The 27,489-nt window shown below is 43.4% G+C and overlaps 1 protein-coding gene across 3 annotated transcripts in view; it reads right to left on the bottom strand.

Annotated features, from left to right (window-relative positions):
• The window catches only part of Shrm (shroom), a 324,250-nt gene that overhangs the window by 12,518 nt on the left and 284,243 nt on the right, over positions 1-27,489 (bottom strand). For all 3 annotated transcript variants that reach the window (XM_078185664.1, XM_078185665.1, XM_078185666.1), the window contains 2 exons: positions 5,442-6,039; positions 3,699-4,620 (listed from right to left, as the gene is read on the bottom strand). In XM_078185664.1, the coding sequence (XP_078041790.1) occupies positions 3,699-4,620; positions 5,442-6,039 (1,520 nt within the window). The remainder of the gene's footprint in view (positions 1-3,698; positions 4,621-5,441; positions 6,040-27,489) is intronic.

Here is a 27,489-nt window from a genome sequence, read left to right as displayed (position 1 = left end):
TTTGAATTGAAATTTCATTTAAGTTTAAGATTTAATTGAATTTGATGATGAAAATTCTGTTGTTGAGATTAAATTGTTCAGAAGTTGGTGGTAATTACAATTTAATTTTGATAAATGGATTCATTTGAATTTGAGTTATTGAATAGATTTTGAGTTAAATAATTCTAGTTTAAGTATTTTTAATTTCATTCGATTTTGATGTGTTCCCTCGTCGCGAGGGCTCGCCTCGAGCGAAGCCATATCGCGCGCGTTCAATATCGCGGGAATGCAGCGGCGGCTAATTGAATAACGCGACGGTTCATTGGGTTAGCGCTTATTAAAAGAAAAGGTCGTCGCCCTCCGGCAACGTGCTGCTCCGTCGGTGACGCGCGGCTCTCTATGCGAGACCCGTTCGTCGTTGCCCATTGAATCGGCCGCCTCGGTTGGGTTTCGATAAGTAGATCACCGGTTTGGCTACAATATTTCTCTTGGACCTTCGATCTGGATCTAAGGCAGTAAGGGGAGGAGGGTAGATAATTGGCAGGTAATTCTTTAGATAATTGGAAGGTAATTCTTTAGATAATTTCTTTCAATCACAGATAGATAATTTCTTTAAGGTAATTCTTAAACATGCAGGACTTTGAAAGGAATTGTTAAAGGAAAGGATTTTCGTTGCATGATCTTGGATGAGATTTTCCGGGATTGTTCGTTGTGAAACAATGAATTGAAAAGTTGTACCAATTACAATTTCGCAAGAATTGTATTCAGGTGAAATATTGCTTGTTGTGAAACGAGAAATAAAAGTAATCGCAGTTACAGTTTCAACATACTAGATATGTCCATACTTATAAAGTTTCAGAAAAATAGTTGCAAAAAAATGGTTACGAAAAGAATATTTATATAGAAAAAACTAGATTTTTTAGTGAAACAATAAAGAGTAACATAGTTCCAGTGACACCTTCGAGAAAATGTTCAACGAAACAAGTAAACGCATGCTTCTTTGTAAAATTTTAGAAAATTCAGGCATCGTTCATTGTATAAAAAAAGGAAAAGGTTGCCATGGCGGAAGTTTCATAGAAATTTTTAATGAAACGAACAGGATGCACGAACACGTATTTATAGAGTTTTGAGAAAATCGTTGCGATAAAAGAATATTTATATACGATTTTCTGACGCGTTGCATTGTGGAACGAGTATTACAAGTTTTGTACTGGAAACAAGTTTCCGAAGAAGACGGATTTGAAAACAAGTTAGCGAGATAGGAAGATAATTATGGATATTAGGTTTAATAGGGAGGTGACGGTGCTGCATCGCAGTGTGCATTCGTTCTAAGTAGAAACGGTGAGTAATAGACGGACGTATTAGTAAGCTGGGTTCTTCGAAACCACTCGATCCACTCGGCGCGAATAATTTTTAATTGTATCGCGCATCGAACAAAAAACATCGAACATTGAACACGTTATTATAGCTTGCATCTTCCGCATTAACACTATGCGCTATAAAAACGAGTCAGACTCGTGACAAAGATTTAGCTCTACTAAATACGAATTAGATTGTTAATTAATAATGTATATTATTCATTTCTGCTAAATTTAAATCAAATTGAATTATTCTATTATCAGAGTATAGAAACGGCAATAAATAAGGGCAATAAAAAAAAGAAAAATTATTTGGTCCTATCAAGGACAAATAAATACTAATTGATGCAGCATAAAATAAGTCACAGTGTAAAGGGTTGACATGTCAGAAACTAGGACCGGCTGTTAATACAAAATTCATGATTCAGTCTCTCATGAAAATCAAATAATCTCTAAATAATTCGACGAACATTCTCGACTGAATTTAATTCAGTCATCTCGCGTGCCACTTTCGTTAATCAATTCCTGCGAATCGAACGGATTTAGAAATCATCGGAAAATTCGATTCGATTTAACACGTATTCAGGCCACGAAGGTTAAGGCTCGCCGAGGCGGGACAAGTTCGCGATAGTCGTAAATCAAATTTCTAACCAGGATTAAAATTAGACGAACTCGCGGGAAGAAAGTTTTGTCTACGGCGCGGCGTCGAGCGTGGTGGCGCGCGGGTTGCAGCGACTGGTACGTGCCGAACCAGAAAATCCGATAAAATCGTCGGCCATAGGGTTCGAGAGAAGCCTGGAAGCTTGACGACGCTGTTAGCCGCACTAAATCTGTAGGCTTACGTTAAGTCGTTGAGGAATGACGATACCGGCCCGATGTTTACGTGGCTTTTATTAGGCGTAATCGGCACGGACGCGAATAAGCCGGGATTAGACCAAAGCCGGGGAATTAAAGGTCTCCGCGAAATGTGCATCGCTCGACCGCGAACGATATTTTACACAAGGATCGTAAAGTGTAATCTGGTTCCCCGACGTAAGTGGCTTCCGATTTGTTCCGCAATAAATAAATTCAATGTTTATCCGGCGATTGTTGATCCGCCCGACAGAATCGACCATTTTGCAATTAGATTTCAAATTTCATCCAAGTTTCGTGGAGAATGATTCGAGGAGAATTAAAGAACAGAAATTTAGAGATTTTGGTACATTTGTTAAAGACAAGAAATTGTAAAATTCTATTCAATTTTGATATAGTCATTTACTACTGTGCAATATGCCGTGAATATATTTCATGAAAATCGGATGTTCGTTCAGGTTTCATAGAAATAGCTTCGAGATGATTAAAAGAACAGAAAATAAAATTGCTAGAGACGAGGAACTTTAAAATCGTATTCAATTTTGATATAGTCATTTACTACTGCGCGATAAGAATGCCGTGAATATATTCCATGAAAATTGGAACCCAGAGAATCTAAGTTGTGCGAGCTCGATAAGTTGATAGCAGTTATTTCTATAGCGATAACGTCTTTTCTTTGGTACAGTAAGAATTTGATTATGCCGTGCTGATAGGCATGGGAACACGCGTGATGCACGAGAAACAGGAACCATTTTCACGTGGAAAAACGAAGGAGCAGAGTCCCGACGCGGGGCAGGCCCGAAGCGAGATTGCTGGTCGATTCCTTTTTGCTCCCGTCCAAGAAACTAATTTCTTGGCTAATAGACCAGACTACAAGAATGCCTCCCACTTGGTAACCGATTACACATATCTGAAGGAAATGCTATATTAATTATCTTTAACCTTTGATGAACCTCAGAAATTAATTCCCGAGTTAATGGACCAGAGTACGAGCTCGCATCTGCGGCTCGAATTTGATTACGTGCTTCCGATGGGAATGCCGTCTTAATTCTCTGTAATTACTGCGCACTGTTCTGGTAATCGGTGCGGTAATATTGCGTGCGTCGAATTAGAGCGAAGTTGACAAGTAATTATGGAAAATCAACTCAATTTACTACCACATCCCATTGGATCTAATGGATAGTTCAGGTTTCATTAATTTTGACAGGTTTATAAATTCTAATTATATGGATGCTTTAATTTGGTGGAGGTACTTCATCAATCCTTGATCTTATACCCTATGAAAAGTCTCATTATTTCTACTGATGTGAATCATCCCAGTCGAGTAATACAAATTATTTTACTAAAACACGTTTTAATTTAACGATCTGGGAATTAACGTGGCTAAATATAATATTGAAATAATACCTCGCTGACCACCGTTACCGTTAATTGCATTCGTCAATGTTGTACATCCCTGCGCGCGTATTACAGGAAAAGTTGCGATCAAAAAGCGAAGGAAAGACTCACCTAGAAAAGAGACCAGCTTGTCGTTGGGATTCAGCTGGCTGGCCAGGTCGCGTCCCAGTTCCTCGCACTCGATCTCCTCGGGCAGCTTCTTCCGGCAAAGAGGCATCTCGTGGGTTTTGGTGCAGACTTCGGCCTCCGACGTCTCCAACAGATCGGTCTGCGAGGCAGCGTCGCTCGTAGCAGCGTTCACTCGCAGAACGACCTCGGATCTCTGCACCAAGGTCAGACCCTCGATGCCAGGCTGCGGAGAGACGCACGGCGACGAAGGCGGCGATGTCTTGGCCTCCTGAACCGGGGAGCTCCTCGGCGACGAGGACGACGACGAGGAGCGTCCGCCGGACCTGGACTTTACCGAGGAGGACCTCTCCACTCTCAGCTCGATCTCGTTGCTCTGGCACGAGCGAACAGGCGAGCCGGACCTGTTCGAGGTGTTCTCCGTTTGCGTCGGGCTCGACACCTTCCTGCTCGTAGGCGATCCCTCGATCTTCGAGAAGCTGTTCGACAAGCTTCTCGGCGAGATCCTCGGGTCGGACGATCTGGAGGACGAGGACGAGCTAGAACAGCTTCCGGACCGTCTAGGTACCGATCCTCTCAGGCTCTCCCCTTCGATCTGGTCCGGCGATCTTGGTGGCGAACTCGTCGGCGGCGGCGGCCTCTCCGAGACCGGCGACGTCTCTATCGAACTCTGCACCTCGCTGCCGCGTGGCCAGCTGTCCAACGAGATCGTCATCGTGCTCGAAGTCGAGGACGTCGTGATGCACGTGGCGATCGTCGCCGTGGACGTCGAGCTGCCGTTCGCTCGCTTCTCGTTCCGACGGTTCAACAGCTCAATGTTCTGCGAGGTCATCTCGATCGTGGCGCTCCGCTCGCGGAAGAAGTCCTCTTCCAACGATGACGGAGCCTCCAGGCTTCGAGACTGCTTCTGAGGGAGAAAAAAAATGGTATAGTGACAGGAGAAGCTTTGTAGCTTTTAGGAGATAATCATGTTTGATGGATCTGGTAAATGGTTAGATCAAGATCTATTAATAGGCCAGTCTCTTAGACTTTATGGATCTAGAAAATCCTGGAGGCATGCAAGATCATCCTAAATTGCTAAGACTCTAACGATACTTTTAATCGTAACTACACCATTGAATTGGATATTTTAACGTTGCTTCTGAAGACGAGAAAGGGAGGGCGATGATTGTGGACGGAGATGAAATGCTTCGAAGCTACGCGGTCTTTGGAGTGTAATCGTGTTCCGTAAACTGAATACGTGATTAGATGCTAAAAATCTGTAAATATGCTAAAGACGGTAAGGTCTCTGCGAAGAGATCTTTCAAACCTGTAGGTTCAGAGATTTCTAAAAACCGAGAAGGTTCCGAAATTTCTCAAACTAATGATGCTAATGGTAAAATTTTAAAAGCTCAACACCAATTAATTAATTAAATCCTGCGGGGTCTGTGAAAATGTCTTTCGGGTCGCGCAAACCTCTCAAACTACTAATTGCTCACTCTCCTAATATTTTATGAAAATCCTGAAACTGCTTTTACAGCAACCAGACTACTTTAAAGACGCGCAGAGGGTTCCGAAATTCCAGATAATCTAACGATGCTTCCGTAGGTTCGACACCGACGCTAACCGCTCAATCAGGATTCCCCGTAGGCGATTCGACTCTATCAACGCTAACAAAGCTTGTCAGAGCAAACGTCGCGCTAGATAAATTCATCGCCCGTAATCAAAAGGAACGAGCTTCTCTCTCACCTCTCTGTTCTGAGGTAGGGGTTCGCAGCTAGCGGCCAGCTTCCTCCGTTCCCGCTCCAGCTGCCGGTTCCTGTCGTTAAGGACCTCGACGCTCTGCGGCGACAGTCTCTCTCTTCGCTGCTCGTACTCGTGCCTCTTCTCCTGCTGCCTCTTCTCCAGGTGGTGATGATGATGATGATGGTTGTGGTGCTGGTGCCGGTCTTCCAGATTGTCGTTGTTATTGTTCTCGGCGGTCCGGGACCTCGCGTCGCTCGCCTGCAGTTTCTTGTTCAGGTCGTGCGACAGCTTCCCGATCACCTCCGCCGAGTGGTGTTGCTGCTGCTGGTGCTGCGCGGCCCGCTCCTCCAGCCGATGATGAAGCGCGTCCACGCTGTGCGACTTGGACAGCTCCGGCTGGTGATTGTTGTGATGGTGATGGTGATGGTGCTGCAGCTGATGATGAGGCGTCACGCGCAGCAGAACCGGGTCGTCGTGATCCCGCGGCGGCGGCCAGTCCTCTAATCGGGACGTCGGCGACATGGTCCTCTTGTAGCTGCCCTCGCTATCGGGCGCCCCGCGTTCACGGCGGTACGCCAGATAAGAGGCCTTCGACTGGCTCCTGCAACCGCAAAATCGATACCGCAATTAGCCGACTTCGCACCCTCTCGGTTGTCGCGCGCCTACGCAAAGCTATATTTAACCCTTTGCACTCGAAGCCATTTTAACTGTAAATGTGAAATAATTCTCCTGGCTCACGGTATTTATATTCTATGCAATAAAGTGCACTTTTATGCGTGCGAAATTTATTATTGCGATTCACAGCAACAGTTTTACTTTTCAACGATATTTTAAATCTAAACTTTATTGTTATAAAAATGATTGTGGAACGTAGTAGTGCCTCAGAGTCACCATTCGAGTGCAAAGGGTTAAAATCAGTGTCACTCCGCGACGCGACGGAACAAGAATTCATCGGTTAAATGCAAGGGCCTTCTATAAATATTTGTCACCTTGTCAATTGTTTTTTTAAATTATTTAAGTGAAGGTATGACGACAACTGCATTCGGTATGAATTAAATGAGATATCGTTCCTTCAGCATAGTCATCCAGAACGGTCGAAATCAATGGATCTGGTTGCATAACTTTCTCGCGACAGGACTTGCTTCGTTTACGAATAACTCGGACAATATCTGATCGAACGTCTTGCAAAAATTTATTCTGTTGCTCCAAACATGTATAAATACCCATATAAAATTTCAGCTTGGTACGTTGAATAGTTTGTTCGAAATGAATTCCAAAACATGAAAAACGAATAAGACACCACTGCGTTTGTACAGTGAAATGATTTATATCTCGTGTTTGCGTAATAATGCAATACATTAGATTACCAGCGTACACAGTCGTGTCGAATGGTGAAACAGGATAAATATAAAGAAACAATCTCCCGCGCCACGATTTTCCACAATCGGAGAATTCAAGACAAAGGAGAAACGCGGCAGAGGAGCAGACTGTACGAAAATCGCCGCTGGCAGGACAACAATCGCGGTCGTAATCACGCAACACCTAAATTTCGCGCGGCTCGTCAGCCGTCAGAAATAAATGCGCGGAAATAGAGCGACACAGAGCCCGAAGTTGAAAACAAGCAGAACATCGCGCGTCCGGCTGGTCCGAAAATAAATAGTTACATCTGCCGGGCCAGTCGCAAGGTTATACTTGAATTTTCAGTGGTCGCGACCGGGCCAGGCCGGGATCAAGTTCGTTCGAATTTTGACGAGGCTCGTTAGTATGGAAGCCGGGCGACAGGCGGCTTCTTCTCCTCCTCCGATTCGATCGTTATCCGAAGCGTATTGTCACCGGGGGCTCGGATCAAGGCGGGCCCGCGCGATACTCGCTTCAACCTCGATCCCCGATCCTCGGACCACGTGAAACACGTCGACGTACACGCGCACGGCCGCGTGTAAACACGTGGCCTTTTTTTTCTCAAACCGACACGTCGAACGCATTCTTCCCGTGCAAAAGTGAACGCGGTGAATGGCCAATTTGCTCGCCGGACAGCGCGCGCGTCTCGCTGAAACGACAAAAAGAAAACAAACTGCGCTCGCTCTTCTCGATACGTCTTGCTGGCTTTCGTTTCTCGAGAAAAAAATGGAGTTTTTCTTTTTTCTTTTTATTCCGGTGGCATTAAAAAGAGGAGATTCCAATATGTAGGTAAATTCGTGAAATTGACGATTTCTCTGACTTTGGGATTTGGTGTCTCCGAAAACGATCGGTCGACTTGCTCGAAACTTGGGAGACGCTTTCGACGGACGTCTTACTTTGATCTGAATTAATCGAGGGAAGTGGAACCATGATATCACATTTTCCTTCTTCTGGGAAATAAAAAGTGCTATTCTTTACTAGCATGTCTATCGTTTACTCGTCATTGTTGAGATAATTTAAAATTATATTAATCTGTAGCAACCTTATACTTATAGCATTTTTATTATTAAAATTATTATTAAAATTATTATATACTATTATATACTATTCTCGCTCGTGTCAAATCTTTTTACATATTTTTTAAAGGTTGCTTAATGAAGCGGCAAGGTTTGAAAAGAATACGTCGATCGGTATTCCTCGACGAAATATCCCCAAAACATTGCGTACTCTCTCGGCTACGTAATCGGGCTTTTGTGGTCAGGACCCGGGTCACAAAAATGATTCCTCGCGATCGCGTGGAGCGTGTAAAAAAATCAGCGAGACACGGGAGATGCAATCTCTTCCCGTGTTTTCAATTAACGAACGACGTCGGGGTTTGTGAAATTTTTCTGGTCGAGCGGAGACCGCGTTAAAAAACCGCGCGACCGCAGCCGAAAACACGTGCTCGGACGTAAGGAGAAATTAAGAGTGCAATCTCTCCCGCGACTTTTACCCGATCGGCTCTCGCGAACGTCGGATATTTCCATTCCGTGTTCTCATTTGTCAACGGTCACGTCGGATCGAGACGTTTACGCGGCGACTGTGCAAACACTTTAGCCGCTCGCGGCAAACCGTCTATATTTATCGCGCCTAGTATCCGCGCGGCGAGACGCATAGCTCGCGGCGCAAAAAGAACTCGTTTGCATAAAACTGTGCGAAAGAATTCAGTAGAATGTGGCATTCGCGCGCGGGACAAGCTCCGCTATCCCCGGTGATAGATACGAGATATTACCGCACCGGTTACGCTGTTGCATAAACAATCATGTAAATTCCCCGTCTCGAACTTTCCCGTTTGAATTTATTGTAATGCCCGGATGATATTTCCCTCTCGCCGCATAATTGACACCTAATTACAGAGGGGGCGCCCTCCCCTCTCTCTGGAACAAAGTCAGTGGAACAAGACGTTCGCGGCTTGCGGAGAAACGATTCGTTCGGCTCGTTACCGTGTCCCGGACGATTAAATATAATTTATTTCCATATTTTCGATCGTGCACGGGATTGCCCGATTCGCGGCTTGTCGAATACGCCGCGCGATTCCTCGAACCGAACAAAGTGCTCTTTGCCGGGGAGTAAAAGCGAGCCCATTGTTCGGCGAACCTTGCGAAATCTATCCGACGCATCCGAGATGATTAATCGGTGCCAGGCGATTGATTAATCGTGGATCACTGCAGATCCGAGCTGCCTTAATCGCGACCGGATACACGGATCGCTGGAACACGCGCGCGAACCCCTCTTGCGTTGTTCGCTTTTCTGGTTAAAAGTTCCACGAAATTCCGATTTTCATATTTTCCGAGCTCGTGAAACAATCGTTGACACTTCAAAAATTTATTTTCATTTAATAATTAATTTTGCGGAGAATTGAACGATCGAAAAAGATTTTTGGAAGACATGATGAATTATCTCAACTGATATCAATAATAGAATATTAATAGAGCTACGAAATTGAAAATATAGCAAGTAACACTCTAATTATCGCGAGCGCGGAGTAATCGGTTTTTGAAGCGATCAATGCAATTTAATGGTGATCCTAAACGACGATCAAAAGTTCCAACCTAACGACGCCTATTTTTCTCGAAATAAATTCCCGAGCTTCGGTGTTAGAGATTTTACCCGAGCAGTAAGTACTCTCGGCAATAACGATAAATAAATTGCTATATTTTACAGCGGGTTTATCGATGGTTTTATTGGTCGCGTTACGGCTCTCGGGGAGCCCTGTCGGCAGGTGAGAAATTCTACGATAAAATAGGCGGCCATCAGCCTTAATCGGCGTCTCGCTTCCGAGAGCTATTCCTTTCCCAGACGATTTTCCTGCGAGATGCGAGGCGAAAAACGATCGGATCTCTCGGTGCACGGCCGATCGCGCGGCTGCCTCCTTCGGTGTCTTATCCAGGATTTCGATTATATAAGAACGGATCACGTATTCCGTGCGAACGCCCTCGTACACAGGCCGAAGGAAAGTGTAACATCTGTTCTCCTAGTCAACGTTTTGTCTAGGCACGAGCGGAGAACAAAAAGAAAAAAAAATCCGCCGCCTATTGGGTAACCGTACTCTGATCCTGTTATGCTATCGAGATGATTGATACGCTTGTTTCTTCGCGAAAGTGTCTTCTTCCGAGACTTTAATGATCGACCGTCTTTTGCAACGCTTTTTAACGAGCCGTATGTTGCTTGAACAAAACGTGGGACGATTTTTGTTGTATCGTCCCTATGGTTATGTGACAAATGAAGAATTGTCTAGAGGATGTTTTATCTACTGTATTGGTGAAATGTAATTAACGCGTTGAGCATAAAAATCAAGTATCAAAATTGACATGAGATTCAAGTAATTGAACCCTTTGCACTCGAAGCGATTTTAAATGTAAATCTGAAATAATTTTTCTTATTCATAATATATTTCCATATTATATAAAAAAAGATAAAAATGTAATAACATAACTTAACCTTAACAATCTTTTCAGTGCAAACTTTGTTAGTATAGAGATTATTTTGCAACCTGGTAGAACAATTTCATGGTGCCTCACAGTCGCCACTCGAGTGCAAAGGGTTAAGTAATGGAGCGGAAACCACAAAGTTAAGATTCATTTTAGCGGATGGCAGTTTAACTTCTTCGCATTTTGAATGTCCTAATAAAATTCGTATAAATTCGAATATATGAAAAATTAAGTTTGAAACCAGTGAAAAATTACTATTATCAATATGTGACCGGTGAACAATAATACAAAAGTAATAATACCAATATTAAATATTTTCAGTGAAAAAACTACTTTGTCTCTCTTCTCCATGAATTCGGTTAGAAATCGAGAAAAAATGGCTCATTTTTGTGGAAAATTTTTGAAACGCCGGAACAGTGTCCCCCGAAAGTCCCGCCGCTTATTGACATTTCGTAGACGAAAGATTGCATCGTGCCCGAGCCAGAGGTCCGTTTCGGCTACCGTTGACCAACTTTCGCGTTTTGAAATTCTTTCCAGTATTCTGGAGCGATGTTAATCGGCGTTCAATTGTTCCGTGGCCGCCATGAATCACTCGAGCGTAACAGACGTGCCTAGATCGCTATCCCTAATGATTTATCATTAATTGGCAACGGTGGTTGGCGACCCCCGCGCGCGCACGCGATTTAACACATTAAAGGCGGGAATCGTAGTAATACGATTTATTAGTTTTTAGTTCCTTTTTGATATTTCTTGTAGTTTTAAGAGTTTAAATAAACTTTTGTAAGACTAAATTTATGACTACACAAAATAGCGCCCGCTCTAGGACGAAAAACGAGTCAAGATCACCCGCCTTTAACACGTTGAATGCCACGCCTATTTTACAGGAATTATCCGCGGCGCCACGATGAATTTTCTATTATGCGATACATATAATGTCCAAATATTATCTGCAGTAGGTAAGTTAGAGTGTATAACCATGTTTGGCATGTTAATTGCGACGGGGTCACCGGTGACCCCCGTGGCATTCAACGTGTAAAAATTATAAGTATTGTCATTTATTTAAATTATATATTTTTTCATCAATCTGAGCGCGCCGGTCACCGGTGGCTCCCATGGCGTCACTGCCAAGTTCAGTGCCGGTCACCGGTGACCTCCATGGCATTCAACGTGTTAATGTGTTAACATCGATCGGTCGCATCGGCGGTAACCGATGGTTCGCGCTTGTATCCGTGTCAAATTTGTCCGGGCCCCGATCGGATCGGGGCTGACATTGCGATGTCAGCCGTGTCTGTCGGAACATCGTGTCACCGGCGTGCCCGGATTTACGGTGGCAGACAGCGCGCACACTTCGTAAAACGCGTGCGTGTAATAAGAGCGACGGCGGCGGCGGCGGCGGCGAGAAACACGGTCAAATCAGCTGCGCCTTGAAATCACTTTCCTCGGCCGATCGATCGGGAACGCGGCGTCTCGAGCGCCGACCCCGTGGATTCTCGCTTTTGCGCGTTCGACTGCTCCGATATCCCCCTGACACCGAACCGACTCCCATTGTATTCCATTCCTGCGTCGCGCCCTACGATATTTTCATATTTATTGGCTGCACGTACGCCGACAAACGTCCGCCTTCTCCCCGCCGTTCTTGCCACGGTTCTTTTCAATTCCCATTCCCTCGCTGCACGCGGCTCCTCGCATTCTAGACTATTCACCGTTAATCGTAACTAACGATCACATTTCATACGTTTATCGCAATTAACGCCTGAAATATTACCTCTAATCGCAATCAACGAGAATTATTAACGAAATTACATTAAGATATCCTTCCAGTTCGATTGAAAAATCAACAATCAATTGGTTCTTCTAGCCGACGATTCACGGTTACAATCGTTCGATGCAATTATCGATTATTTCGATGGTCGGCGCCTTTCATCGACACCCGACGATCACATTCATCAATCGGTTAATTCAGTCGTCGACTTTTCGACGATTAATGCCTTTAATCGTCTTCATCGATCATTTCATCGAATTAAAAATTTTAATCGATTGACGACCGACGCAGATCCATTGGAACCGTCCGAATCATGTGCCAATGGCTGCTTACGGTATGGCACCTTAATGTAACCGACGCGCATTTGCATTTAAATTTAGCGAATTTTTACATGCGTCTGGTAGATGCAACAACATTTTATTACAGCGTCGTTACGAAAGATCAGCGTATATTATTTTATCCAGGATCGATGCGAACACCATTAGCGTACGCATCAACGTGGAAGTCATTTTCGCAAGGTGGATGCTTTCATCACCATTGTAGTTGTTGGATCTGTTCAAATTCTCTCACCTATCAGTATAACAAATATGTATATACACGCGCAAAGTAAAACATATGTTTGTATTAGAATTATGAATTTGTTATGGGAATAATTAATTATTAAACACTATTAGAACTATAAATTAAACTTTAATCAGAACTTTAATTATTTAAAGAAAGGTATAAAATACGATATTTCAGGTAACTAACACGAATCAATTCAACAAAAAGAATAACGATCAGAAGAGATTCAATAAACCATCGCATGCCTTCACGTCTTAAACATATTCGGTGGTAAATAATAATTTGATTGATTTTTGCATTTCAACTTATTTGTTGAAACTCAACAGTTTGATTTACAGAAGCGTTCCACTAAAAGCCGCACTTCGCGACAAAACGGTGTTGACTATAGAACAACACGATCGCCATTAAACGTAGAAATTCACACGCGTAAGCTAATATACATAGCAGAGAGGTCCAAACCGTGGCCATGAATAATGTATAGCGACATGTGCTTTTCGATTGTGCTCGCATCGAAAATTTGTTTGCCTCCGGTGGAACGGCGAAATCGCGTGTCTAGCGCGCGCGTCCGATCTAATATTAGTTTGTCGTCGAATCTGTGACGTAAGAAAAACATGTGACGAGTGTTTGCTTGAAAATAAACCCTCGGGATAACATCTGCAAAATTGAACGAAGTCGATTTTATCATTTTCGGACGAAAAAAGTCCGCTTTTTAGAGCGCGACTCGCGATCTCCGACGCAGACTCCGATCGATTCAGATTGCTAACCCTTTGCACTTGAGTGGCGACACTGAGACACCACTCGAGATTATTGTACGAAGTTGTCACATAATTTGGTTATTCTTAAAGAATTGTTCAAAGTACAACTGTTATACAGACTCAATCTTAAATGCATAAATTGCACTGAAAAATTATATAAAATAGAAATACTGTAGGCCTTGCAAAAGTATTTTAAATATTTTGAATAATAATAATAATAATATAGAGTAAAGAAGGTTTCAAGTGCAAAGGGTTAATATTTAGCCAACCGAACGGGGAGATCTCCCTGTTTCAAATTAAGTCGTTCAATAACTAAACAGAGAATTTCTTGCGCTAATTAACATTGTAATTTCTTAATTTTATTATGATTCATACAGTGTACGAATATCGAAAAGATAATCAATGCTTCGTAAATTTACTTTAATATTTTCTTTTAATCAAATAAAATATCGCTATTTATATGCAATTTTTTAGGTTCTTCCCGTGGTCGTCTAAGTGTTAAGATACTAAACTGTTAAGAATCGTTCCACGGTGAAAAGGATTGATCCCGCAGACGATCGAGAGACACGGTTAACTGGGAGCTAAAAAATCGAGCGATCGATAGAAAATTGCATTGACGAGAAGAGATGGCCTCTCCGCGGATCCTTGTTTAGAGAGCGCAGCGTTCGTGGAAACTTCTTGCCCGCGGTTCACACGGCTGTTTCGCACACCGGAATGCTCTCGCGGCGGCGGCGGCGGCGGCGCCGATTTCTGTCCCGTTCTGCTTAGGATTTTGCCTGCCAGCGGAAAAGAAAGTTTTACCGTAACGAGGCGGCCCGTGGCGAAGGACGAAAGTAAAGTTCGCGTCTCGATTCTAATCACGCGGGACAGGTCGGCACCGTTTCGTGACCTCCTGGCAAAACCTGTCATAACATTGCCCGCGCGAAAACACCGCGTTCGATTACGATAGCCGCTCGCGAACTTTCCAAAACCGCCCCACCCCCGGATCCCGGCAACGCTTCAATTTCTTTCCCGAGCTCTAATTTCATTTTTTATATCCTCAATCGTTCCATTCGATCAACCTCTCAATATTTTTGACCTGTTAACGCTAGAAAGACGGGAACTTGAAAACGGAAAAATGACTGCTTTTCGGCAATACAGGTATAACACATATATATATACCGGAAATGAAGAAGGGGGGGGGGCAACAACAATGATTAATAAACACATTTATATGTTGTAGAAAAAGTCACAAAATTATAAGAAGCTGTGTCATTATTTACATAATTATTTTTCTAATTGAAAAGCAGTCAAAATGACTTGCTTAGGCAATCTAGTGTTAACTTTAAATGCACGAATTTTCAATTATTAAATTCCTAAAGTGAAGCGTTACACAGAAGAATGCATCCTCAATCCTCAGTATCAATAACGAGTATCAGTTAAACCGCGGAAACAAAATTTGAGTTTCTAACAAATACAGGAAAAAATTTTATATACAATAAATTCATAAATTGAGGAATTAAACGCATGGGTACATTTTCACCTATGAAATATTTCGCGAATATTAATTTTATTTTTGCAAACATCAATATCGTAACGTTCGTCTTCCAGTTCTCTTTTGTTATTTAACCCTCTCCACTCGGAGCCATTTTAGCTGTAAATCTGAAATAATTTTTCTGGTTCGTGGTATTTCCATTCTATTTAACAAAATCAATTTTTATGCATAGAAAATTTATTCTTGTGACTCCTACCAACAGTTTAACTACTTGATAACTTTTTCAATCTAAACCTTATTGTTACGAAAATTATTTTGCAACTTAATCGAATAATTTTAGTGGTGCCTCAGAGTCACCACCCGAGTGCAAAGGGTTAATTCGATCTGCCAGTCCGTATTCCTGTTTCAAGGTACTAAATAATATTCAAATACAAATATTATTCACGCTGCTTCCATATATCTACGAATAGAGACAGACTACGAGTAATATCCTTTTTAGTCTTATTATTTCAATACTAATCTAATAAGCGTAAAAGGAACAGGACGCGAAGGATTTCCCTGCAATTTAAACAATTATCGACAAGCTACGCTGAATAAACATCGGCGTCAAACAATGTAGACACTTTCTAACAATTACTTTCCGTATCACGGCGCTTCTTACTATCGTTAAAATCCCATTGTCTCTCGAGGTTGCTCTATGTATTCTTGCTTTCTTGCACCGAATTCTCGGTCGACCGCCTCGCTCCGACTCCGAATTTCTAGGTTGCGGCTAGACGATCCAATTTGAATAAAAACCGATCTAGATCGTTCGGCGAACAGTCCGGATCGGGCCGGATAGTAAATTGATCGATCGAAGAAAACATATCCGATCCGTAGAACTGGATCCCGGAGATTCGAATCTCGGAAGACAACGCGCGCGCGCTCGCGCGATCCATCGATTATTCCGTCTCGTTTCCGATACGTGATTTATAATTATCGGAGCCATTGCGTATGCCGAGCGTGACCGTTAACAGGAATACAATTACGGTTTACACCTGCCGCGGGAATGAACTGCTTTCGACGACCCGCAATTTGATTCGACTCCTATACCCCGATAGTTCGGGCTACCGGGCGAAGTGTGTCAAGTGAAACGCGATTCGTCAAATTCAGAGCCGCGTATACGCACTCCGCAACAATCGCCATAGTCGGCTGTGTGTTCCGGGTGCTTTCACGGCTCGGGCTCCCGTAATTAATATCGGAGGAGGTGGATCCGCCGTGCCGGGAGAACGGCGAGAGATCATCAGATGCTGGATCGTTTCAATATCGGTGCACGTGCTGCTGCTGCCGCCGCCGCCTGATGCCTCTCCTTTCTCAATTGGGCAATTAACGGGCCATCGAAAGCGACGGGGCTCTGCGAATTGAGTCGTAGCCGGTTCAACAGAAAATATATTTTCTCTCGATGAGAAAATGATGAAAATGTCTTCCGAGTTGATTCGGAATGTTTAGACCAGGCTTGGAACAATTAGAATTCCAGTTTCTCGAGAATCAGCGAGTTTAATTGAATTTAATCCCTTGCCGTACTTTAGCAAGTCAGACTCGTAATGGAGATTTATAAAAATAAACAGTGTTATACTTTAAGTAGAAAACAATTTTTATTCTCTCATCGCCAATTTTTGAACACTCAAGTAGACGTAAGAACACAATAAATATAAAATTCCTTTTTCTTCTTAGTGCGATCGAAAAAAATTTCTTGACATAGCAATTGCAAAGAAAATGGTACGGCAAGGGATGAATTGAATTCATTTAATTTATGGTACACTCGATGTAGACGCAATTCAAATATAACTATTTTTCTCAAATTCTTGCAGCGTAATTTCTTTCGCAACCGCGTTGATTAACCCATTCGCTGCCAAGCCTAAATTATATGAAGTCATTCCCATTGCCATTTATATTTTATCATTCTCTATAAGAAATAAAGTATTATTTTTGTAAAAAATTTTATTTGTAGTATTTTTTCAAGTTTTTTACATATTTATATTTATGTTTGTGGCCACAAAAAATTTGCTAATTCAAAAGCCTGCATGTTATAATATATTTAAAGTAGGACGAGTATACTCGTCCTGGCAATGCGTGACACCCTGCCAAAGACGAGTATGTATACTTGTCCTTGGCAGCGAATGGGTTAATTGTTGATTGCTATAGTCTTTGGCGATTTTCATTTGGAAGAAATTTATAACGCGTGTTCTATATAAAATCTGCGTCGCGAGTTACTTGTTACACGGTAATTCTACACCAATTTATTCAAGCCGCATGCACAGGTTCCAACTAGGATAGAATGTTCGATTATAAATTAATAGTAATCGCATGTGTCCATACAGACTGGAAGATACACGTTTCCGGCGAATTTCACGGAAACGGTACGCTTTAGAAAATATAGCGAACGATCTGCATTCTCCGCATTCCGGAGAGAGCTTCGTTCCTCGATTTTTCGAAGTACGTTCGCACGCATCCGTCGGTATCAGCGGACGAACAAAAACAAGAGCGCGTAAAGAAGGGTTACAAAACATACGAGAAAAGACTGGCCGAAAAGAAGTTCCGGCAGCCAGAAAAAACCGACTCAACAAACACAGCGCGAGCCATCAATAATGCAAATTCCCGAAACCGTCTCCGGCGGTACTCGTCAAACCTGTCCCTCCCCCCGTTGGAGAGAAGGAAAAAAAAAAGGACAGCCGAAGGATTTCGCAACGTCTCGAAAGCCGGTCGCGGAAAAATGCGGGGTCTCACGCGGCGCGGGTCTCAAAGGATCGCGCGCGGCGATTTCTGCTCGTCGGTTGTACCGAACTACTATCGTTCTGTAGCCGTGAGAAAGAACCGGGCGATGAATAAAAGTCAGCCGTCCCGGATCTTCGAGATCTCGGCTCGATCACTTCCGCGAGTTGCGCGCGCGCGCGCGCGCGTGCATCGTGCGCCGATATCGTCCCCAAGAATCTCCTCTCGATTTTCGTGATGCTTTTGCACCGACCGAACTGGCGAGCCTAGCATACTTCGAGCGTGCATTTTACTTTTCGACTTCGATCGACGGCATGTAGATCCGTTCCGCAGATTGGAGGTGATATTAATCATCGAGAGACGGTCGATGCTAGGCAAATATGCCGAGCGATGTAGTTTTCGTAATCCTAGATGATGACTGAGTACGGTGTGAAAAGTATCCGAGCTCGCCTAGTTTCGGCTAAATGAATTTTTAAAGGTGATCATGCTTTGAGGAATGAGATGGAAAATACTATTAATCTGATCTGTGTAGCAACAATTCCTTTTACATTTGAACGTATCGTCTAGTTAAAGTAGACAGCATAAAGAAATTTCTGAAGATTAAGATCGCTGGAAGTGTACACTTTGTACTGCATCTAAACAACCGTATTAAATGCAATGAGAAAATAAAAATTATTTAATTAGCCTATACGATGCCAGAATAAAGAGAAAAATGTTCCTTACTTATAAATGCTCTAGTTTTCTACAAATAAATCTGTAAAATGAACGAGTGCATTTTAAATCTTCCAAATTGCGAATGTTGCCTGTAATAATCATTAAAAACCAAAATGTGGAAACAAAATTTCGTTTAAAAACGTAAATGACGTCTAAATACAGGAAAAACTCTTTCTCAATTCTAAATCGTTCAGTTTCCTACAAATATATTCTCAAATCAACGACTTAAGGAATTCATCTCCGTCAATGAAACATAGTCAAGAATTCACCGAACAAAATCCTAAAAAAATTGATGAAAAACCTCCAAAAAAATTGATGAAAAACCCTAAAAAAAATTGATGAAAAATCCTTACCAACATTGACACACAAGCAAAGCTTCTGCCATCCGCAACTAACGGGAATTTCTCGCGTATCCGTCCATTTCGATAGCAGATCGGCCAGCAACCGATTAAATCGTTCGCGTCTAAAACGCGGCTACTTAGCGGCAAACGAGGCGGATTGTGCAACTCAGGTAACTCCGTCGGGGTTGCGCAACCCGGGCCAAGATAGCCCGAGAGATCTATAATTTTACGAGCACGGGCACGCACCGCGAATTGCGAATTGCGTAAGCGAGGACAAGAGTCGCGGGGCGAGCTCGCGCGAGCGGCGCTCTCGGTGTCGGAGAGTCGGCGCGTGCGCGCGCGCGCGCGGTTTCCGGTTCTCTGGTCGCGAATACCTGGTGCGTGTAGAATTCTTCCGTAATTAGCCGCGAACCGATCCGCGCCGTAGTACCGCAAGCATTCCATTTTTTTTCTCTGTCTGATTTTATTTGGATTTTTCCGGTATGGCGGAGAGGAAAAGCTTCGGCTCTACCCGGAAAGACGGTAGAGCCCCGGGGAAAGTACTCTCGCAAATTGCTTCGCGCTCGAGATATATGCGAGCCGCGGCGCTTTTAAATGAGTCCCGGTAATAAGGCCCGCTCGCCAGAAATAAGTAACGAGCCACCGCCGCGCGCGACGCCGGCCGCGAACACGAGCTTCAAAGTTACTTCGGCGAGCGATCGTTTGTAACCTTACGTACACGCACGGGACCCCTTTCACGACACGTGTTTCTTCTCTCTCTCTCTCTCTCTCTCTCTCTCTCTCTCTCTCTCTCTCTCTCTCTCTCTTTCTCTGTCCAGGTTCCACCACGGTTCCAGATAATTATCGGCGAGGATAATGTGCACGCGAGACACGCTGTACTAGCTCGGTTTTTTGGAAGATCGAGCAAGGTTTCCACGGAGTGGTAATCGAGGGCTTAATTAACCCCTGGACGCTACTCGGGTACTCTAGATACTTAATTCGCTACGGTCGTGTCGTAATTTGATATATTAGGTGTGTAACGATTTTACCTCGCATCTATTTCGCAGTAGCCTGTGGATAGCTCAGAGAGGGTAAAGAAAGTATGCAGACACCTTTTAGAACGGTGGCATAACTTCTTTAAAACTGAAATGAATGACTTGAATTTTTTTAGAGACGTTAAATAGTCTTCTGTACAATGACTGAAATACTTCTTTTTATTTTTGATAGTACTTGGTCTTGTATTTTCTTACGTGAGCCTATAACGATAATATAATTAAAGAAATAATTGAACATAATTTTTATACTTTAAATATTTTATTTTATATTATATGATAATGTAATATTTTATTGACATTATATTCTAAAAATTGTAAATCATAAAATGATTATAGTGGATCAAATGTTTCAGTAATACCAGAGATTAAAAAGTACGGACTAAGCGTTGAAAGAATTAACATATTCGCTATAAAATTTTCGAAAATCGTCACCTGATTCAGCTTGGATCAAATAATGGTCCCGTAGAGGCGATAATTAGCCAGACCCACGCGTGTTTCACTAAAGCTACGATTTCGTCGAAAAGTCTGCAGAATTTTGAAATTTCAAACGCGGATGAGAAAAATCTCAGCGATTCCAAGCTTCGGCTGTTATCGTCGCGGGCGAAAGAACTTCCCGAGGACTCGTAGAATGTATTCCGCGATCCGAGATAGCGGTTATGACCGCTAATGAAGTTACTTAACATCGGCCGGCCACTTGGCGGGTTCATTAGTCCGGTTTTCCGCATGCGGAATAGTCACGGGCACCGCAATTATCTGTTCCAAATTCGCCGATAAAACGATCTCGACTCGCGTAATAAATCGCGTTGCGGCACCTAAATTCCTGTGTTTCTTCCCCGGTCGCGGAGTATTGTTCGTTCGTTCGTTCGTTCGCTGTTTTTCGTTCGAGCGACCGTAGGAAACACCCGTGACCAATAAAAGTCCAGCAAGAAAAAAAAAACAACGGCGGAGCGTTGCGTAAAGCGGCGGATTGTTCGAGCGTTTAGCTTGAAAACGCGCCGTTAAACCTCAGACAGCGAAAAATCGACGTGAAGAAGTAGGAGGCGGGGGAGAGAGAAAACACAGAGATAGAAAGAGAGAAAGAGAGAGCGGGGAGAGAGAAAAAGAAAGAGAGAGAGAGGGAGAGAGAGAGAGAAGTGTGCCGAATCGAGATTTGCGGGACTCGCGAAATGAAAGTCGCCGGATCGTGTAAGTTATAGGCAGAACAAACTTCTGTCGAACCAGGTAGCCGGTCTATCGGACTGTGTATCATAGTAATCGATGGCCGGCAGAGTGTTTCACGGCCGACACTTTGTACGTCGGATAAGTAGACGAGGCTTTATCTGCAGCTATCGTTTCCTGCGACCACTGATAACGACCCTGCAAACACGACGACACTTTTTCCCACAATTCTGTCGCGTTTACTCGTGTACTCGGACACCGTCAGCGATGGATCGATAAGGTGCTCGAGGAGTTTTCATTAACCGAGAGAATATTTTATTTTGTGGCGATGCGTAGAAAACGCACTGCGAGAAAAAGCAATGCGTAGAAAACGCAGTGCGGAGAAAAAGCAATGCGGAGAAAACGCAGGGCGGAGAAAACGCAATGCGGAGAAAACGCAGTGCGGAAAAAAACGCAGTGCGGAGAAAACGCAGTGCGTTTGGAACGCAATGCGGTCGATACGCATGCAATCAAAACGCAATGCGGTCGATACGCATGCAATCATAACGCAATGCGGTCGATACTCATGCAACCAAAACGCAATATGGTCGATACGCATACAACCAAAACGCAATGCGCAGAAAACGCGTGTGGAGATAATGCAATGCGTAGATATCACATGCGGGGAAACGCAATTCATTTGAGACGCAGTGCGATCGAACTGTGGCGTTTCGAACCGAAAGCTACCTGAGACCGTCCCTGTTTCTATAAACACCGCCGAAACCGTCCTTTTACCCTTATCTAAGGCAAAACCCGCTAGAAAGCCTTACTTACGAGTCCACTAGCGAACCCGGAACGAAATACTCCTCTCTTTCCATTTCCTCCTTAATAAATTCATCAGACTTCTTAAAACGCCACAATTTATTCAAAGTAAATACCCTTATAGGTAAACATTACAGTATTTTATTAAAATATATACAGTATTTTAATAAATATTGCAATGTCCAGTTCATTCGAACACATGTTCCAATAAAAATGAATTTTGGAAAAAATGCTAAAAATTCTGACAGCATTGAAATATTTTTGTAACGAAAGTTTTTATATGCAAATGAAATGTAGACGACGTGTAAAAATCAATAGCATTCCTCAGTCACGAACATATATTTATTAATACGTCGCTACATGCAATTCTCTTCTATGTTAAAACATGAACACAAGAGTGTCAAAACAGAAATACTTGCGATTGACAACCATTACTTAACGAGGTATTACAACTATCATATACAGCATAGCTTGCTCTGCAATTATAGTAAAATATTTCCTGAATTAGGTGTTTCTAATAGCGAGCGGCGTTCAACAAGAATGTGTATACGAGTCGATTTAAAAACGCGCCTCTTCGATCGAACAAATCTCCTACGATTAACAATTCGAGATAAAAAAAAAAAAGAAATATCGCCGGCTTGTTTAATAGACCGGCGGTGCAATGAGAACGGAAAGAGTAGTTTTTCGCGTAACAGAGAAGAATGTTGGCTTTTTGGCGGAGAAACAGATTCCACGGACGCGAACTGGAAAGGATAGCGGGCCCGAGCATTACTTTCGCGGTAGCGATATTTATGACATAATGCGGGGGAATTCGAGTTACACGCGCCGCGGACGTTTACTCGGCCGCATAAATTCCGCTCGTTACGAAAGTAATATGTTTCGAGTATTTCGCTCGGACGGCGGATATTAAATAATAATTTACGAACGCGTCCGACCTGCCGCGCCGCCTACCCTTCTCTTCTTTTTTCACCGCTATAACGTCGATCGTGTTCGGCCCGATGTCGGAGGATCGAGGCGTGGTGTGAAACTTCTTCTTTTTACCTCGGCTACGATATCGATAACATCGAGGTGATCTCTCGTGTACGATGATTTTTCGACCGATTATCCGGGTACGTGTTTTCTCGGATTTCCGGCTACGGCCGTCGACAGCCTCGCTGCGTATTATCGATCCGATCTATCGCAATTAGACGCGTCGATAACGCTGCCTTCGTTTTTTTCTTATCGCGGGCTACTTCTGGCGTTGTCCTTCGCCTGATCGATAACAACCTGGCCGGGTCGCGGTTCACCGAAATATCAAATTCCACGGAATTCTGCTTGGCTAGACGGTGAAAATCCTGTTCACCGCGGAGACCCGTTGGCGCTCGTGCTCGGATCAATTGGTCGTGAAATACTATGCTCGGGCTTAATTAAACGCACGTCGAATGAAAACGAATGGAAATTCTCCGGGCATTTTAATTTCCACCGTTCGTTACGTTCGTCGTGAGCGTAATCGCCGGTATGTGCCCCCGGTCGACTGAAAGCTTGTAATCGCTGTGCCGATATCCAAGGGAATTTGATCTCGAGGTCGCTTCTGGAAAGAATTGGCAACAGCTCCAATTTTCAATCCGATCGAGAGAACATTGCTTAATTTTGCGAAACTGGGAAATAAATTCTGTTCCCTGGAAATAAACTATAAACTATTGGTGTAAAAATGATCGTTATTAGACCAGCAAGAATTTGGAATGCGCATTGAAATTCGCATTAAAAAATTCTTTGAAAATCACCGAATTCTATGATGTATACGTGTATATCGCGTAATTAGGTTAAAACACGTAATCGCGTTAAAACATATAATTACGTTGAGACCTGTAATCACGTTATGGCGTTTAATTGCGTTAAGACATATAATCGCGTTAAGAAACATAATTGCACGGAGAAATGCGCTCGCGTGGAATTAACATTTCTATTCGAAAGAATGCCGAGAGCACGAAATAAATGATAATTTTATTTCCCGCGGCGGAGATTTGATTCGCATAAAGAAACTGCGAGGCAGACTGCAATTCTGCTGAAACGGTTATCTCAGTCAATCTCGATAACCACCGTAAGCAACGAACGCATAAAGATACACGGCCGCGGTTAGGCCATTATCGGCGAACAATCAAACCGGCCGGAGAAGGAATTCTCTAAATTCAGCAATTAAGCGAAGTCTCGCTGGAAAAAATATTTCGAGAGACCCCGGGCCGGGGGACAATGGTACCGTAAAACATTCGAACAAATTACCCGTGCGTTAAAAATAATTGGTTCCGCCGGTTCATTAAGCCGCGATTTACGGTTCACTGATATCAACGGGGCAGGGAGGTGAAGGGGGGGATCGTGAGTCGGCGATCGTTTATTACGACACCTCGGCAATTCGCTCAAAACCGAGTTTGATCACGCGTGGCACCGCCGTTGACCGGCAGATACGCGCCGAGCGCAGCGAAGACAGAGGCCAGAAGGAAGTGCAACAATTTAATATTTATGAGAGCGTCAGCGCCGATAGTTTATTCGCCTGGGTCGCTGCAACGACCGTCGTATCCGGTGACAGAAAAGGATGCCGGTTCGAGCAAATCATTCGGAACGTGCTCGATGCGTGGGCGTGCGGCTGATATCGCCTCGTCTTCGCGGAAGACACTTCGAGGACTATCAAATCGCGAATCAACGTTATCGCTGAATTTATATTCGCAATTCTCGCTATTCGGATAAAGATCTATTGTTTCTACGTGACGGTAGAATAGTTTCATTAAAGTCAATCGACTTTGCTAGTTATATCTTGCGGATTATTTCTTTACACAGTTATTCCTTTCTAGTTTGCATAATTCATACTTAAAACAATAATTTTTTTAGCAGAAATGTAACTGAAGAAGTAACTGTGCTTAGAATCATTTATTTACTTCATTTAGACACGCTAGATTTTCTATAGAATAACGTATTTTTTATTTCGAAATTTTTGAGGTTATAAGCACTCTTTTATAGGAAATAATTGAATCAATTTTCGAAATATCGTAAAATCGAGTATCTAAAGAATCTCCGGCTTGTCATTGTTACTAAATGACGCGGTTAGTGTTCGGTAATTTTAGTGTTACTGAAGTATAGCTTTCGATTAATTGCTAGAAACTAGAGAATGAAATAACAGTGTGTATAATCGAGGTCCAAATTACGCTAATTACGCGTGCAGGAATGTTAATTGGGAAATAACAAGGCTCGAGATAAGAGACTTTTTTAAGAAATTCTGAAAAAGAACGATACCTTCAAGTTCTCAAATCGAAACTTGAAAATTTGACATTTACAAGGGAGAAACTCGTAAATCCTTTCACCGAAAGTTCAAATCAACGACTGGTTCCCGTCGCCTAAAATCCGTGTGAAAGTGGCATTAGCGTAATCCGGTGATTCCGGTGAATTCAACGCGTGGTAAAGCGGCAAGCGTGTTTTCCGGTCCAACATAGTTTTACCTTCACAATTCCTCACATTTCTTTGTACCAGACACATGCTGTACCAAAATGTCTCTCTATTTCTTCTTAACTCTATCTAATCATCTAAATTTCAACGATGCAATAAACGCTCACTATAAATAACAGAATTCAATAAAAATCAACTAAAAAAATATTTCCATAATGAAATTGATCACGTAATAATTATCAATAATTTTGCTTAGAATATGCTACATAATTGTGTTAATAAAAAATTAAAGTCAATTAGTTTTCGAACGATGAACACGCAAAAGTAACTTTAAGAGTCCAATTATCAAACGCTGTGATTATTTAGCCAATTTGACAGACAAAAGGCTCGTTGTAACAACGCAGAAACCCCAGAAGCCAGAAAATCACCTAAAGCAGTACCAAGTCGAACGATATCGCGTTAGACCATCGATCGCAGCTCTTTCTGTCGAATCACTTTCTACGCTGGAAAAATCTCATCGACAAAGGCCTAACGTAATCGACGCTCTCACGTGGCCCCCATTGTTTTCGCGAGAACACGCGGCGCAGGTGTTAACCAAGGAAAACATCGATGCCTGGCGATCGCCGTTTCAAAACCGTGCCAACGCTGCCTAATGCAGGCTTGCGTATGCTAATGCCGCCAGCATTGTCAACCGTCCCCAAGATTCTTCGACGATTTCGGTTGAATTTCGCCAGGTGTTCGCTCGAGGAACCGGCAACGGGGAGGACTAATTAGACCCTCTCAAGCGACGCTGTTTCTCTTACTTAGCCGATACCTTGTCGCGGTGTGTTCGAAGCGAAAACAATGGCCGCCTTTTGCCTTCCTGCAATGCTTCCGCCCGCGATTGTCACCTTAGACGTGTTTGGGATGAGAAACGATTTAATGGCGTCGAAGAGATACTATCTTTAGAGTCGTTCGAAATTCGAAGATAGATCATCAGATGTAGTGTCTTTCATACGTTGTTCATACATATATGAACAATTTATTAGATTATATATGAACAATTTACGAGATTATATATGTACATAAACGTTTGACAAATTCTTTGGTTTCTCCAAATTATTAAATTAAAAAAAAGTGTAGTATATAAGGATCTTCAAACTAATGAATACACAGTGGCTTAAAGAATTTTGTATCATTGTAATAATAATAATGATCATTATTTGTCAGAGTGTTTACTGGTTGAGTCGGTAACTAGAAAACAAAAACATTCTGTTAAAAATCGCCATAAACTCAACACCGAGCTGAACCGAATCCGCAGGTATCACGTAACAATTTTTCCATTGAACCTCCGCTCGAGAAAACACGTTTATCCGCGAGTAAACGAAGGGAACACTCCCCTCTGCCACGCCCGCATAAATTTCATTTCACCGTAGACAGCGTCGTGCGCCATAAAACCCGGTCCCCAAAAAAAGAGAAAACCGAACAAAGGATTCCATATTTCTGAATCCGTGAACAGAACGCTCGGGAGCGTAAGCGTTCCAATGCGATCCTCGAATGGAATCGCCTAATAGAATGCTCGAACTCGGGGTCTTTCAAAGCCGGTCTAACGATCGATAAATCTCGTCGGTGGATTGAGTCGAAGGGAACGCTAGGTGCGCCGAACCCGACATCGCGCCAGCTCGATTGTTCGACTGGTACACGTGCTCCGTTTCGCGCCTCCGACGGGGTTCTCTCCTCTTCGAAAACGCCGAGTGAAACCGCTCCGGAAAGTAGGTAACCTTCGCGCCGTTCATCCGGGCAAATGCGTTTCGACGACCGGGATGAAAGTGCGTCGGCTGCTGCGTCCGGGAACCGTGTAAACGCTTCTGCGCTACACGAGGAGGGAGGGAGGGGGGACGAACGACGCTCCCGTGGTAACTTCTCGATATTTATCAGACCGGTCGATTGATTATCCGCGCCGGGGCGACCTAACGAGCCGTAATTTATCGCCGCGGCTCGCACTTTCGGTCGATCGGCTCTCTGGACTCGGCTCGATCTCTCGGAGTCGATTATCGCGGAGGTTCGCGACCTTGCGCGGTCGCGTGACGAGCCACGGTTTTCGACCTCCGGTTCGTGGAACAGAGCCGCCTCCGCGGCCAACGTACCTGCCTCCTCCTCCTCCATCTCCTCCTCTCTTCCCACCTGGATAGAGAACACCGAAGAGTACTGTTATGAGCGACCGGTGCCTGAACAACGACCAACAGCGAACATTTCCAGCAGCTATCTCTCGCTGGATTCTAGTGGCACTTGACTCCCACCCGGCAAACGGTCGATCGCGAAGTTCAACAATGTGATCCCATCGTCCGTGGCTGGATCCTCGCAGCCAGCTCTGTTTGGCGATTTATAACCGTATTTCAGCTTACATTCGATTCTAATCGAAATTCGATGTTTCGACGC

Source organism: Augochlora pura, chromosome 7, assembly GCF_028453695.1.
Source record: "Augochlora pura isolate Apur16 chromosome 7, APUR_v2.2.1, whole genome shotgun sequence".
NCBI classification, from domain to species: domain Eukaryota; kingdom Metazoa; phylum Arthropoda; class Insecta; order Hymenoptera; family Halictidae; genus Augochlora; species Augochlora pura.
The sequence above is the reverse complement of the archived record's forward strand: the minus strand, read 5'-3'. Positions and strand labels throughout refer to the sequence as shown.